The following is a 17314-nucleotide window of genomic DNA, read 5'->3' on the forward strand; positions in this document are numbered from 1 at the left end:
CCCCCCCAACCGCAGCTCCTCTCTTTCTTCCACGTGGCGCGGAGTCAATTCTCGTTAACGCTAAATCGAGAATCACTAAATCCAGGTTCGACTTTAATTAAATTTTGAATCAAAAAGGGGGATTCAGCGTCTATTCAGGATTAGTGAAACACTTATAAATCAAATCGAATAGTTATATCAGAGGAAAAATACTAGAAACTCTAAAGTGAAGTGAAATTTTTCATATTGCAAGCTCAATATGTGAAGAAAAGCTCAACATTTTAATGAAACTAGCCAAAATTATACGTTTTGCTAAATTTTGGTTTTCAAAATTATCATTTGAATGTAAATAATACAATTAAAATATATAAAAATGGTTATTTTTAATTAACTATAAAAATGCTATTTTGAGTGTTATTTAACAATAAAGTAATTTGTACTCATGTTAAATATAAATTGTAATACTTTTGTATACGTATGCCTTGATTAAATAATATTTTGTAAAATTAGTGGGTAAAAGTAACAGACCGGCAATTGGAAAGACCTGGGTTCGGATCCCAGCAGAGCTTAAGAGCAATTCTTTTACAATTTAGGATTAAAAATCAATTTTGAACAGATATTGATTTTAGACTAGTGGACAAAAAAGAACTGATATCAAATTATTAAATACCCTTCACCTACTCAAAACAATTATACATAAAAAAAATATTATTCATCATTAATACAAAGAGCGAGCACGAAAAAGTTGAAATGGTTTCTGACTTTTTAATATTCGAATTCCGCATGTATAACAGGCCAAAATCGGCATTTCTTTACTAAAAATAACATAAATTGTCAACAGTAATAATCAGCAAGGTGTTGAAAGTTTTATTGTTAATTGCATTAATTTTTAATAATTCCCTGCAATTTTCATCAATTTTTCTTAAATAATAATCGAAAGAATAATTTATTAATCACACGATGCGCAAATGTTCAATCACTAATTGTAAATAAACAAATTCATGTTTCTAAAAAAATTGAATAACATTTCGTTTTTGAAATTTCAACTCGACTAATAATAAACAAATCAAGAAGGTGCTCTGATTGATTGAATGACCGCATTCACAATTGTTATGCAGTATGCATAAGGCATGTGCTCTGAATATCGCTCATTCCACCATCTTCACTGTAAGCACGTACATAAATTTACATGTATATTTTATGAAGTTCTGACAAATATGTAAATATTTATATTTTTACCCACATACAAGAGGCTCATTAAACAGGTTTTATTATTTCTAATAATAATAATAATAATAATAATAATAATAATAATATCTCTAATAATGAACACTGTAGCGCGTAATAATTGTTTAATAGCGAGTCAATTTTTTGACACTATTGTTTTGTTGCTTTTTTGTCATACTCATCCATCTTTCAATTTGATTTTTTGTACAAGAATATACAAAAAATAGTGATGACTTTGTGAAGCTCTTCGCCTAGGGTGTTTGCTAGAGATATTGATCAACTAGCAATCCTTATGATATAATAATAATAATAATAATAAGTATTGAAAAATAGCAATTTCCATATATTATATTAAATGCCTTATATTTCGTATTAGATTTTTAATTATTAACATGAAATAATATTTAATTGTTCATGACAAATATATTTAACAAGTGCCAAAAAAAGAACGTTTATCATTGGACATTTTCGTTTTTTGCAATAATTTAGACGGACGAAACAAGTTATTACTAATATTTAATTAAGATTTTAAGCTAATTAATAATTAAATAAACCCGTTTTATAAAGAATTTATTAAATAAATGCGCAAATGTAAACGTGTTTTACTTGTGTAAGTACTTTTTTCTCTGCTTTAATATTACTTCAGCATTGATACTCTAAGAAAAAATTAATAAAAAATTTAACAATTGTGATTTTTAATATCAAACAGTATAAATAAATGGAATAAATTAAGGTTTCTTCAGAGAAAAAACATTCATTCTTTTTAAAGCTTCTTGAAATCTCGTTAATATTGATATTTGATTTGCATGCTAAATGAAAGTTCTAATTTTTATGAACAAATTGTTCAATATTCACAAATTTCACAAAAATAACGTAGACAAATAGATTTATAGAAGACAACTATGATTCGACGTAAACAGTTAAAAAAATGAATTCCAATAAAATTGCACATCAAATTCTACTGGCTTTTTTTTGAAGAAAGCTTTAATTATTTTTTTATTCAATAACAAATTTTTTTCAATTATTTTTTAAGTTTACCGGTTTGGAACAAATACTTCGATTCATATAATAATAACTATAAAAAATTAAACAATTACTCAAAAAGAGGTTAAATAAAAAAAGAAAATTTATTAAATTTGTTATAAACAAATAAGTGAATGAAAATGGTTTCGTTAGAATTGACAGCGATTCGTCACCTAATTCGCACTAAGTTTAAACAATTTATAAATGAAAAGAGTTGTTTGGTTTAATTAATAAAAGTGAATAAATAATTTTTAATTTTATAAGAAAATTTTATAAACAATTATCCGTATCAGGTATTTATAGCTTTTATTATTTATAGCTGTTTGGCTATTTTTGGACGTACAAACTTGGTTCTTTCGACATAATTAACTATAAATAACCAAATTACAAATTTTAAAGGATACTTCCAGGACAATAAAGAATTATTTTTGTTAACAGTTGTTTATACCAATTTTCATCATGTTTTATCTTTTTCAATAAAAATCCGTTTTTTTCTGGAAATTAACAGCTTATTATTAGGGAAAAGATTCTGGCAAATCTTTCAAATTATTGAAATCCTTCCAAATCATTAAAATCGATTAAAAATTCCGTGGAATCTTTTCAAATTCCATAAAATATTTCAAATCCTTTATAATGCCATTAAATAACTGAAGTGATGTATTTCAAAAATTCCTTGGAATCTTTTAAAATACATAAAAAATTATTATTCTTTGAAAATTGCATTAAATTAGTAAAATCAATTCAAAAATTTCCGGATGTTTTAAAATACACTAAAATATTCCAAATCCTTTGAAATCCTCTCAAATTATTGAAAAAAAATTAAAAATTCTTTGGGATATTTTAAAATTCCACAAAATATTAGAACTTCCTTGAAATCCCGCCAAATCACTGAAATTCTGTATTTCTAAATTCTCTGGAATTATTTAAATAACCTAAAATATTTCATATCCTTAAAACTCTTTTGAAATTCATTTACATTTTTTTATGCGCTTGAAAAAGTCTTCTAAAATACCCTAAAATATTTCAAGTCCTTTGAAATACCTTTAAATACTAAAATCAATTTAAAATTCCTTAGAATCTTTTAAAATGCCCTAAAATAATTCAAATACTTTGAAATCCTATAAAATTATTTAAATCAATTAAAAGTTTTTTGGTATATTTTAGAGTTCCAAAAAATATTAAAAATTCTTTGACATACCATTAAAATACTGAAATTATGCATTTAAAAATTCTTTGTCATTTTTGTGAAAAGTAAAAATATTTCAAATCCTTTAAAATCTCTTGAAATCCCTTGACATTTTGTAAAGCTCTTAAAAATTCCTTGATATCTTGTAAATTTCCCTAAGATATTTTAAATCCTTTAAAATCCCATTAAATTACTAAAATCAATTTTAAAAATTTCAGGATCTTTTAAAATACCCTAAAATATTTCGTGTCCTTTAAAATCCCCTTAAATTACTGCAAACAATTTTAAATTCCTTGGAATGTTTTCAAATACCCTGCAATATATGAAATCCTTCAAAATACTTTGAAATTATTGGAATCAATTAAAATCTCTTTAAAATCTGTTAAAATTTCACAAAATATTTGAAATCCTTTTAAGTCCTATTAAATCAATAACATTATTTTTTTAAATTCCTTGAAATCTTTTAAAATACCCTAAAAATTCCAAATATTTTCAAATTATTGAAATGAATTAAAAACTCTTTAAAATGGTTTAAAATTCCACAAAATTATTCAAGGCCTTTGAAATCCCATTAAATAACGGCAATTATTTATTTCAAAACTCCTTGGAATTTTTTTAAATTACCTAAAATATTTTAAATCCTTTAAAACCTTTTGTAGTCCCTTGAAATTTGTGAAAGCTCTTTGGAATCTTTTAAAATGTTCTAAAATATTTCAAACCTTTCAAAATACTTTTAAAGACCTTAAAATTTTTCAAATCTCTTGAAAATGCCTTAAAATCTTTTAAAATACCCTAAAATATTTTAAATCCTTTGAAATTCCATTAAATTATTGAAATCAGTTCAAAAAAGTTTTAGGATCTTTTAAAATACCCGAAGATATTTCAAGTCCTTTAAAATGCTTCGAAATCCCTGTACTTTATTAAAATCAATTAAAAATCTTTGGATTTGAATTTATTAAATTTTTAAATTTTAAACTTAAGATATAAAAAACCTAAAGTAAAGAAAATCCAATCAGGGTTTCATGAAAATTGATTGTAAGATTTTCGAGATATAAGACGGAACCACTTTCTTAGATAGGATATAGTTTTATCTCGCTTTTATTAAAATCAATAACTCCTTTCAGTCTCAATTGCGACGTTTCATAAACATTCTATTCTTTTCTCGAGAAACTATTTACTCTTGCGGCAAATTTATGATCATAAGAAACGATATAAAAGGTTTTCATTGGGACTTCATTACCAAAAAACTGTTAATTTAGTTTGAATGCTTCTTCGATGAAGTCTTTCCTGGCCTTCAGATATAAACATCTAGATTTAATTTTGATTAAAATAGCTATTTTCCCCTCGAGTTGAATAAAACAGAGTGGCCGCAAAGCTTAATTTTCAAAATTCAAAATACTAAATTTTTTTAAATACCCTAAAGAATTTGAAAATCCTTTGAAATCTTTTAAAATTCCTTAAAAGTTTTCCAAACTCGTTAAAACTGCTTAGAATTTTTGAAAATACCTTTAAATCTATAAAATTCGTTAAAATGCCTTCAAATTATTGAAATTAATTCAAAATTCCTTGGAATCTTTAAGAATTCTCTGAAATATTTCAAATCTTTTTAAATCGTTTTAAAAAATGTTAAGCTTTAAAAATGCCTTGGAGTCTTCTAAAATACCCTCAAATATTTCAAAACCTTTAAAATCTTTTAAACAGTTGAAAATTTATTCTTTTGAAATACTCTAAAATATTACAAATACTTTGAAATGTTTTGAAATCCCTTAAAATTTTAAGAAAGTGGTTAAGAAATGCCTTAAGGTATTTTAAAATACCATACAATTGAAAATAAGATTAATTCTCTAAAATTCCATTAAATTAGTAAAATCAAATAAAAATTTCTTTGCATTTTTGAGAATACCCTAAAATATTTCAAATCTCTTGAAATATTTGGAATCCCTTTAAATGTTATAAAGCTTTTGAAAATGCTCTGCAGCCTTTCAAAATACCATAAAATATTTCAAATCCTTTGAAATCCCATTAAATTACTCAAATAAATTCAAAATTCATTGATCTTTTTGGAAAATACCCGAAAAAATTTGTAATATTTTAAAATACCTTAAAGTAATTGAAATCTATTTTAAAATTCTTGAAATCTTGTAAAATACCCTAAAATATTGCAAATCCTTTGAAATGTTTTGAAATTTCTTCAAAATTTGTAAAGCTCTGAAAGTTCCTTGTTATTAAAAAAATCAAAATATTTGAAATCCTTTGGAATCCTTTAAAATGATTCAAATCTAATACACATTTCTTAAAAACTTTTAAAATATCCTAAAATTTTTCAAATTCTTTCAAATCCCATCAAGTTGCTGAAATATATTCTAAATTCCTTAAAATATTTCTAATCCTTTAAAATCTTTTGAAATCCTTTGAAATCCTTTGAAACCCTTCGAAATTGTTTAAAGCTCTTGAAAATGCCTGGGAGTAGTTTCAATTTGAAATTCCTTGGAATTATGTAAATACCCTAAAATATTTCAAATTCTTTGAAATCCTTCGCAATACCATCAAATTATTGAAATCTAATTTCTGAAACATGCCTTGAGATCTTTCAAAATACCCTAAAATATTTCAAATCCTCCGAAATATATTTTTTAATTCCTTGAAACTTTTGAAATTTCATTAGATTACTAAAATCAATTTCAAATTTCTTCGAATCTTTTGAAATACCCTAAAATATATCGAATCCCTTCAAGTATTTTGGAATCCCCTGACATTCTTTAAGCTTTTGAAAATTACTTGTATGCTCTAAAACTAAATGGCCCCTAAATTATTTCAAGCCCATTAAAGTACTGAAATTTTTGTTTTGGAAAAAAGTTATATTTAGAATCGACTCAAGCTATATGAATTTTAACACGTATTTCCCATTAGAAAAAAAAATCATTTCGTAAATTTTATTCAGAATCGTCAATTTTAGCTGAATCAATTTGAAATTTAACATTTTTCTTCGCAATTAGCAGAAGAATATCTCTCCCGAAATTCTGTTTTATAGGGTCCCAAAAAAACTCATAAGTGAAGAAATGGGTTTTGCGAGTTTTTGGCGCAAATTATGATTTTTTTGCGGGTTTTTAATGCAACTTGTTTTTAATCTATAAGATACTACTTTACGCTGATGATTAGAGTTAAAATACATTGTTTAAACTATTTATTATTATTTTTAGAAATTTTTCCTTGAAATAGAGATAGAAAGTCGTGGGTTAAAAAAAATGTCTCACTTTTTGTAAAATTTTTAACTAGACTGAGGCGATAGTTAATTAATGTTAACAACCATAATGGCTTAAACAATTCATTATTATTATTGATAATATTCTTTTATAATAATTATAGAAATTGCGGAATTTTTCAAATTTTTGTTCAATTTTAAATTAAAGTGAGGTAAAGATATAATTAAAGTTAACAAAATCAATTATTCAAAGAATTTATTACTGTTGATAATATTCAATTTGAATAATGCCAGAAAATTACGTTCCTTCTGAAATTTTTTAAGTTTTTGTCTTTTTTTTCATTTAGAGTGACTCAATAATTAATTGAATTTAACAAAAATAATTTTTAAACTAGCTATTATTGTTTATACCTACCTCCATCTATATTATTGTAAGATTGTTGCGGTAATATTTAAAAAATAATTTCTTCTCTTTTCACTTAGTTAATGCAAGTTAACAAAAATAGTTGTTTAAACAATTTTTTATTGTTTGTAACTATCTTCTCCTAGACAAGTAGGAATTTACGGTTTTTTCTGAAATTTCTAACCACCTTGTATTTTTAGTTATGAACAAATAATAAATAAACATTAGAGAGAAATATATTTTTAACAATCTCTTTTTTTGTGATTATATTTTGCTGGAGGGAAGGCTTATATCAAAGGATGTACAATTCAAATTTTTTTACGACCTACAATACACTTTTTGTTGTTATTTAAAAACTAAAAATTTTATAAAAAAAGAATTTTTATAGCATCACTTCATGAGAAGATAGTTATAAATAATTATAAATTGTTAAAACAACTATGTTTGTTAACTTTCATTGTCTATTACTTTACTAAGTCAAAAGTAAGTCAAAAGTTTAGAATTTCTGAAGAAACCGAAACTATCTACTATTAATAAAGAAGAAGATAGTGATAAACAATAATTATTTATTTAAATAATTATTTTTGCTAAAATGAATTGATTATTAAGTCACTCCAATTAAAAAAAGACTTGTTTAAACAGTTATTTTTGTTGACTTAAAACAACTACTACTTCACTCTAATTAAAAAGTAGAGAAAAAGTTTAAAATTCCGAAAAAACCGCAACTATCTAATATTTAAAAAGATTTATAACCCATATAAGATATAACCTAATATCTTTGGTATTAATGTAAATATGCTGTAAACAAAAATAATTTGTTTAAACAATTATGTCTGCTATATTAAATTGAATAATAACTCAGTTCAAGTGAAAAGTGGACAAAAAGTTGACAATTTCAGAAAAAGCTGCAATTTCCGGCGATATTCAACAATAATATTATTAAAAATGATAAACTGTTTAAACAATTATTTTTGTTAAGAATGATCAGCTATTGCTTCACCCTAATTGAAAATTAGACAAAAAGTGGAACCTTTTTTAGAAAACCGCAAATTTGTATCTATTTTAAGAGAAAATTGCTAAAAACAATAATAAATTGATTAAACAACTTATTTATTTATTTATCTAATTAGTAGTATAAAGTAATATTTTATGTAGTAGAAACAATTTGGATTTAAAAAACTGCAAAAAATCATAATTAGCGACAAAAAATAGCAAACCCTATTCTTTCACTTATGGTTTTTTTGCTACCCTATAAAACCTAAATTTAGAGGTGATATTTAAAAAGTAATATTTTATTCGTATTCTATGGCTGATTGTGAAACTTTAACACCCTGTTAAAAAAATGAATATCATTCAGTCACAGAAGTTATATTGTTCAATGCGTTCGGAAAAGTGAAAAGTTAATTTACAAGTTTCTTTTACAAAAGAAACTAATTTAAAAGTGAGGCTTTATGCTTCTGAATTAGACAAGCTTTACGATTCTTTTCATGTCAAATAAATCTGGTGAAGGTAAATTAATGACCTTATTCATGGAAGCTATAATTTTCAATTTGTCCTCTTTATTAAGAGACTTAAAAGGACTAATAGCAATATACATGTAAGACCCTCCTAAATAAGTTTTAATCACAACGAACATAAAATAGGTTTATAATATTTCAGCAAAGAGTTTTGCGATGTGCTTCCGCTAGATACGAAAACTTTCTAACAATTTAACAACTTTTCTCTAATCTAAAAGTTTTCCAGAAACGGTAAAAAGGTCAAATAACGAAGACCCAGACCTTCACTAAAACTCGATTAAGTATCGGAAATTTCAATAATCGATTTCTACAAAATTGATAACAAAAAGTAAACTCAGACATCATAGTCCCTGTGAGATAAAATATAGGGACCAAATTGTGCTTTTTGTCAGGCTCATAGGGTACTTTTTTCACCCTTAAACAGTAACAAATTCAAGAAAAATTAGTAAGACTTCAAAAAAATATTTAAATCAAACTCAAAATAATTTAAGTGAATTGAAATAAAAATTTTGATCACAAAAATTCCATTGATTCCAGTAAAATTTGAGTGGATTTAGATGACTTAAAGCGAATGGCAAGAATTCGATGAAATTTATAAGAAATAAATTTAAAAAGCAATCAAGTGAATTGAAAACAATTCAAAAATGAGAAAAAATGCATTGAATTGAGTCGGTTTGAAATGAGATTATAAAAATTAAAGAGAATTCAAAAGAATTTTATGGAATGTCTAAGAGTATATAAGATGATTTTTGAAGACTTCAAGAATTTAAAATGAATTAATATGAATTCTGGGCGAATTTCAAATGATTGCAAGAAATATTTGAAAATTTCTTGAAATCTTTTCAACTCTGCGAAATCCCTCAATTCTTGTGAAAAATTCTTTGAAATTAATTAAAAATTCCATAAAATTATTAAAACCCTTAGAAATTCCTCGAAATTGTTTAAACATCTTAAAAACACCTTGGAATCTTTTAAAATACCCTAAAATATTTCCAAGTCTCTAAAATTCTACAAACTATTGTGGCAAATAAAAAAATGTTGGTAATCTTTTAAAATGTCTTAAAACTATTGAAAATGCCAAAGAACACAAAAATTATACATAAAAATATTTTCAATCCTTTGATGATTTTATCAATTGAATTTAAAACATGCAAAAGATTGCCAAAGAATTAAAATGAATTCAGGATAAATCAATAAGAATTTCGGATCAATTCCAAAAAAAGAATTAAAAATCTCTTCAAATATTTTAAACTCTACTTATTTATAGCCAAAAAAGAATTAAAATGAATTAGAAATAATTTTAAGAATCGAAAAAATTCCATTGATACCAGTAAGGTTTGAGTGAGCTTACATGATTTAAGGGAAATGAAAAGAATTAGATGAAATTTATAAAAAACAAATTCAAAAAGCAATCAAGTGAATTGAAAGAAGTTTTAAAATGAGAAAAAAAATACATTGAATTGAGTAGGTTTGAAATGCGATCACAGAAGTTAAAGAGAATTCGAAAGAATTTGATGAAATCTCTAAGAATAATTTAAGATGATTTTTAAAGACTTCAAGAAATTATAATGATTTAATACGACTTCTGGGCGAATTTATGATAATTGAAAAAAATATTTTTAAATCTCTTGCAATCTTTGCAACTATACAAAATCCCTTACTTCTTGTGGAAAATTCTTTGAAATTTCTTTAAAACTCTAGTAATTTACAATAAACAAAGAATTGAAATGAATTAGAAATAAATTTGATAATCGAAAAAATTTCTTTAATTTCAGTAAAATTTGAGTGGATTTAGATAATTTAAGGAGGATGAAAAGAATTTGATGGAATTTATAAGAAATAAAAATAAATTTAAAAAGCAATCTAGTGCATTGAAAATAATTCAAAAATAAGAAAAATTTCATTGAATTGAGTAGGTTTAGATTCTTCTAAACTACCCTCAAATATTTCCAAGTCTTTGAAATCCCTTCAAACTATTGTGGTAAATAGAAAATTTCTGGTAATCTTTTTAAATATCCTTAAGCTCGTGAAAATACCAAGGAATAAAACAAAATATACATGAAAATATTTCGAATTCTTGGATGATTTTATCAAATGAATTAAAACAATTAAAAAGAATTGAAACGAATTCAGGGTAAATTAATAAGAATTTAGGATCAATTAAAAGAAAATTTTAATCTCTTCAAATCTTTGAAACTCTACTAATTTATAGCCAAAAAAGAATTAAAATGAATTAGAAATAATGTTAAGAATCGAAAAAATTCCATTGATTCCAGCAAAATTTGAGTGTGCTTACATGATTTAAGGGAAATGAAAAGAATTCGATGAAATTTATCAAAAATAAATTCAAAAAGCAATCAAGTGAATTGAAAAAAGTTTTAAAATGAGAAAAAAATACATCGAATTGCGTAGGTTTGAAATGAGATCAGAGAAGTTAAAGAGAATTCGAAAGAATTTAATGAAATCTCTAAGAATAATTTAAGATGATTTTTAAAGACTTCGAGAATTTATAATAAATTAATACGAATTCTGGGAGAATTTCAAATTATTGCAAAAAATATTTGAAAATCTTTTGAAATCTTTGTCACTCTACGAAATCCCCCACTTCTTGTGAAAAATTATTTGAAATTAATTTAAATTTTTTAATTCCTTAAAATTATTAAAACCTTGAAAAATTCCTAGAAATTGTTTTAATGTCACTAAAATGCCTTGGAGTTTCTTAAAATACCCTAAAATATTTCCAACTCTTTGGAATCCCTTCAAACTATTATAGTAAATAAAAAATTTCTGCTAATTTTTTTAAATTTCCTTAAGCTCTTTGAAAATACCAAGGGAAACAAATATAAATTAAAATATTGAAAATCATTTGATGATTTTATCAATTGAATTTAAAGCATTTAAAAGAATTTTCAAGAATTTAAACGAATTCAGGGTCAATTCCAAAAACCAATTTCATAATTTTTCAAATCTTTGAAAATCTACGAAATACCCCTTTGAAATCTCTTCAAATTATTCAAAATCAATTACAAATTTCGAGAAATCTTTTGAAATTCCCTAAAATAGTTCAAATCCTTTGAAATCCCAAAAAATACATCACGTTTCATGAATAAATTCTTTGAAATCTACTAAAAATTTTATAAATACCCTTAAAACCATTGCAATTCTCGGAAATTTGATAAAATCCTGTGAAACCTTTAAAACTTCTATAAAAACTTGAAGATCCTGTAAAATCGCTTCATATATTCAAAAACTCTAAAAGATTCTTTCTCCTAAAATATTTTAAATTAAAAGCTCTTGAAAATGCTTTCGAAGTTTTAAAAATACCTTAAGATGTTTAAAATCCCTTGAAATACTTCAACAGAATTTAAGACAATTCAGAAATAGTTATAGACCTGAATTGAATAGTAACGAACCCATTAGTTAATTTATTGCAAGAAAAGTGATATTAATAAAAGTTGCATCATGGGCTGCACATAGGGTCCCATGGGGAACAAATATTTAAAATAGCGTATTTTTGGGACCTCCACTGAATATAGGGTACATGAGGCCTGTAAACTGAAATTTCTTGATTTAAAAAGCCATTTTTAGTACAAAATAATTCCAGGGCTCTGACTCTCTTCGGAAATAAAAAAACAGTGTCAATAAAGTTATACATTTTGAATAAAAGTATAAAAATATTCTTACATGATTTTTTTTAATAATAAAGTTATAGTATAAATCACTTACTTAATTTTTTGTTTCTAGCATAAAATCTTATGGATTTTCAAATTGTATTTGTACGAATCAAATAAATGGCTCAACCCATTTTTTTAGGGTATACAAAAATTGACCCAAACAGTATTACAATAAAATAATCTATACATTTATTATGAGTTTCTAAAGGATTTTATTGTACACCTCGATAATTCCAATAAAATTACTTAAGTTTTTCATTTTACGGACAATAATATCAAAATTATTATTATTGTGAAATTATTATTATCGATTAGGACAATATCTTCTGACGTTAAAAAGTTATGGAGTATGCGCTAAAAAGCTGATTATTATGCGAGATTATTAGATGAAAGATCGAATCATGCGTCGTAAAAATTAAAAACAAAAATTTATTTAATTTTGAAGTGTTTTTGAACCCCAGGAATTTTGAAATACTGCGCATTATTTAAAATAAACTAGCCTTTAAATTTATAGACGCTTCTATCTGAATTCTTATTATGCATTCGATCTTGAGTTGCATGAATAAAAGATTTTTGTTAATTTCATAGTTTTTAATTTTTAAATCAATTATAGGTTACATATTTTTTTATTTATCTTTTTGCAAAGTCGAAAAATTTCAATTTTTCCCGTTTAATTTTCTATTAATTCCTTTCCAAACTTAACCCTTTTCTTCTTGAATTCTCATTAATGGGGAAGGATTTTTAATAGGGAGGAGGAAAAAAGCTAAAATTAATTTAATCGTTTAAGCTGAAGTACACACATTTGTGGATAAACATAAAAAAAAGTAAAAAAATCGAAATTGTTTGATATCTTCTGTTCTCTTTTTTGTTTTGAAAATTAAAAAAAAAACTTTTCCCAACTTATAACTTTAAAAAAACATGTTTTTTATAAAGAATAAATAATTAACAATTTTCTGGAAAAAGTTAAAGATTATGTTACTGAAATTTCTTCAGGTTTAATCAAAGAAACGAATCGCAAAAAAATTTTTTAATTCCTAACTCAACAAATACATTTTCTTCCGAAAAAAGCAAAATGATAACATGTTTCTTTGGTTCAAGCCAAAATTCAAATTCGCCATCATTTTTGCACCAATAGAAATTTTTTCAAATTTTTAAATAAAAAATTAGAGCAGAAAATGTTACCAGATTTGAAAGAAATCGATTAATTTTAGAATTTCCCCAGTGATGAATCTTCGATTGAAAAAAAAACGAATTAAAAGCAATGTAATAGTTGATATTTCTATCAAAGAATATTCTAATTTTCAATTTTAAAAAAGTTGAATTAAACTAAAAAATACAAATTTTTAAGAAATTATTTAAATTCCTTAACCAAAATAGACTAATTTTTAAACCAAAAAGAGAAAATTTCAACAAAAGAGTTGACTTTTCAACCAAGGAAGATTGTTTAGCCAATAAACAAACTCTCATCCAAAATCTAGAGTTTCCAACTGAAAAGACGTGTTTTTCCTAAAAATAAGTCAATTTTCAATGAAAAAAAATTAATTTCATAGCATAAATGGAATAGCTAGATTTTTAGTAAAAAAAATAATTTTGAACAAAAAAAAACAAGAAATCAATTTTTAAATAAAATTATTCATCTACAACAAAAAAAGATTTCTTGACCAAACAGTGAATTTGTTAAACCAGAGAATGAATTTTCTACCAACAAGGCAAATGAAAAAATTAGATAAATTTTCCATGAAATATTTTAAGTTTCAAACAAAAACGAATGTTCAACAAAATATTTTAACTTCACCCAAGTAGTTCAATTACAAAAAATTAATTGTCGATGAAAAAATTTAACAGTTTAATTTTCAACTAAAAACGATCAATTTTCAGCCTAAAATGGATTAGTTAAACTTTCAGCTCATTGATTTAATGTTCAACAAAAAAAAAAAAAGATGAACTTTCAACAAAGCAATTAAATATTTTTACCAAATAGTAGAATTTTTAACCATGAGAGTTGAATTATGAAATTTCCGACAAGAAAATGTTTATCTTTAACAAAAATGAAAACTTCTAACAAAAAAGTTAGTTTTCAATAAAAAAGTTATTTTTCATTCGAAAAGTTCAAATTTAATCTAAAAACAATGAATTTTCAATCAAAAATGGATTACTTAAATTAGTAATTAGAAAAAACTGATTTTTAACCAAAAGAAGCGCATTTTTCCAGAAAATAGTTCATTTTTCACTTAAAGAGATGGATTTTCAATTAATAATATACGAAATACGTTTTCAAACTACGAGACATATCTTCAACAAAAAAAAGGAATTTTTAATTAAAGTGTTGAATTTTCAAAAACGATTAATTTTCAACCAATTAAATAATAATTAATTTTCAAAAAAGTAGTTGAATATTTAATTAATAAAATGAATTTTCAACGAAGCAGTTCAATCTTCAACGAAAAAGTCGAATTTTTAAGTAAAAGAAATGGATTCGGACATTTTTAACCCGAAAATATTAATATCTAACAAAAAAGTTAATTTGCAATAAAAAAGTTGAATTTTAATCTAAAAACCGTCAATTTTCAATAGAAAATGAAATGTTTAAATTTGCAGCTGAAAAAATTGATTTTCAACAAAATACTTAAATCGGTAATAAATAAAGTGAATGCTCAACAAAGTGATACAACTTCAAACCAATATGTTGTTGAATTTTTAACCAAAAATTTCAATTTTCAATGAAAAATTATTAAGCAAATTTTGATCAAAAACCATGAATTTTTAACTAAAAATAAAATAAATAAAACTTTAATCAAAAGAATTAATTTTCAACGGGAAAAAATCGGCAAAATAATTCAATCTTTAATCAAATAGTGAAATTTTTAATTAACAGAAATGAATTCTGATCCAAAAATATGATTGTAGATTTTTGAATTAAAAAGAATTAACTTTCAATGAAAAAGATGAAAAGAGGGGAAATAGTGAGGTCTGTATTCAGATTCCTTGGTTGAAAAATAATCACAAATTTAAATTTTTCAATTATTTTAAAATTTATATTTTACATTTGTGATGCCACATTTTTCTGCCCCCCCGCCCGCATAAGAAATCGTCATAAAATCTGATGCCCCCCCATTTCCCTTGAAAGTAACTCAGGTTTTGAAAAGCCTGCAAATAGTGTTATTAGTTGCTTGAGACCGTAATTCTCCTTATTATTATTAATAATAAATCATTCTTATTAAATTATTAAATAAATGTATGAATTTTATCGCAACTAGTGATACCCCGTGGATACATCCTATTTTATTAGAAGTACTCAAATTTGTCTGAAAGTTTGACCAGGGGAGCGGATAACTGCAGAAAACCATCTCCCGAGTTTAGCCAATTTTTTGACAGTCGATTTTGAACGTAGACTCGGTAATTTTTATTAAAAAAAAAAAAAAACCATTTTAAATATACATATAAGTAAATGTTGAAATTTATATTTTTAGTTTATAAAATTAAATGAAAAATATACTGACCAATGGCAGTGCAGATTCCAATTATCTGGATGAAGAGCGTCAGATGATCCTCGATGGGTTTGGCATATTCAGGCAGTCCAGCTGATTTTTTCGTCGAGCCAAAATCATTCACGTGACTCACCATTATAATTAAGTTGAATGGTCGAGTATAGAAAATCGATAAAACAAGGGTGACTGCTGATCACTCAAGCGACATCAAACTACGTCGAATTTTATGATCATAAAGTGCACTGACATGGGGAGAATTCAAGTCCAAGTCACAAACATACACGTAAGCTTTATGACCGTAAAGCTATCTCAGTTTAAATAAAACCTGATGTGACAATCTTGGTCAAAATGCTTTCCAGTCAGCAAAATGTTTTCTCTTCACAGATTTCCCCATAAAACCATTTTTCATGGGGTGTCTACAATGGTGGTTCAAAAATGAATTGGGGAATTTCTTTTCGAATAATGTCCGAAAATTTCTTCGATTCCACAAAAAAAGAAATTCATTTTTTTAAATGATATTCAGAGCCACGCAAGTTCCATGGAGTTTAATACGTATTTCCCATAAAAAAGACGTTTTTGTACATTTTATTCAGAATTCTCGATATTAGCTAAATTGAGTTGAAAATCACCATTTATATTCAAAATCAGCCATGGAATGGCTGATAAATTATTAATTTTTTAATTTCATCTCCATAGGTCCGTTTTGTAGAGCACCAAAAAAAACCATAAATGAAAAAATGGGTTTTGCGAGTTTTTGACACTAATTATAATTTTTTTGCGGTTTTAAGAAAAATACAAATTGTTTTTAATACATATATTATTACTTTCTACTGATAATAAGATATTTAGATCATTTTTTCAAACAATTGAGTATTGTTTATAGCAATTTTCTCTTATATTATATTATATTAGTTAGAAAGTAGCCCTTTTTCGAAAAAATTGGACCTTTTATCCAGTTTTCGATTAAAGTTATGTAAAACGCAATTCATTTTAATTAAAATAATTGTTTAACTTTTTGGCTTATTTTCAATTATACTGAGGTAAATAATTAATTAAAGTTAACAAAATTAATTTTTTAAACAATTTATAATTGTTGCTAATAATAATTAATTTAAATAATGCCAGCAATCTGCCGTTTTTCTGAAATTTTGAACTATTTGTCTAGTTTTGCCTTAAGAGAGTTAATAATTAATTCAATGAAGCAAAATAAAGTATTTAAACAAATTATTATTGTTTATAACTATCTTCTTCTTTATTAATGATAGAAAGTTGCGACTTCTTTTGAAATTTTAAACTTTTTTGTTAATTTTTCATTTGCAGTGACTTCATATTTATTTCTACTTAGTAAAAATAATTGTGTTTCTTTCTGAAATGTTCAAATTTTTGTCCACTTTGCAATTGGAGTGAAGTAATAATTTTTTCAAGACAACAAAAATAATTTTTTAAATAATTATCATTGTTAATAATAATGTCTTTGCTTAATGCAGGAAAGTTGTTTTTTCTGAAATTTTCAACTTTGTTTATTTTTCACTTGGATTGACTTAATAATAAATTTAATTTTGTACAAATAATTGTTTAAACAAATTATTAATTTCTTCATTTATCTTCATCTATA

General features: G+C 24.6%; 1 protein-coding gene across 2 annotated transcripts in view; it reads right to left on the reverse strand.

Annotated features, from left to right (window-relative positions):
• Positions 1-17314, reverse strand: part of LOC117169505 — a 166233-nt gene that overhangs the window by 143602 nt on the left and 5317 nt on the right. Inside the window, exon 2 of one of the 2 annotated variants that reach the window (XM_033355914.1) lies at positions 15712-16115. In XM_033355914.1, the coding sequence (XP_033211805.1) occupies positions 15712-15835 (124 nt within the window). In that variant the 5' untranslated portion in view covers positions 15836-16115. Of the gene's footprint in view, positions 1-15711; positions 16164-17314 lie in introns of those variants that run through there. The other variant, XM_033355915.1, reaches the window with a different exon arrangement.

This window comes from Belonocnema kinseyi, chromosome 3 (assembly GCF_010883055.1).
Source record: "Belonocnema kinseyi isolate 2016_QV_RU_SX_M_011 chromosome 3, B_treatae_v1, whole genome shotgun sequence".
Lineage (NCBI taxonomy): Eukaryota > Metazoa > Arthropoda > Insecta > Hymenoptera > Cynipidae > Belonocnema > Belonocnema kinseyi.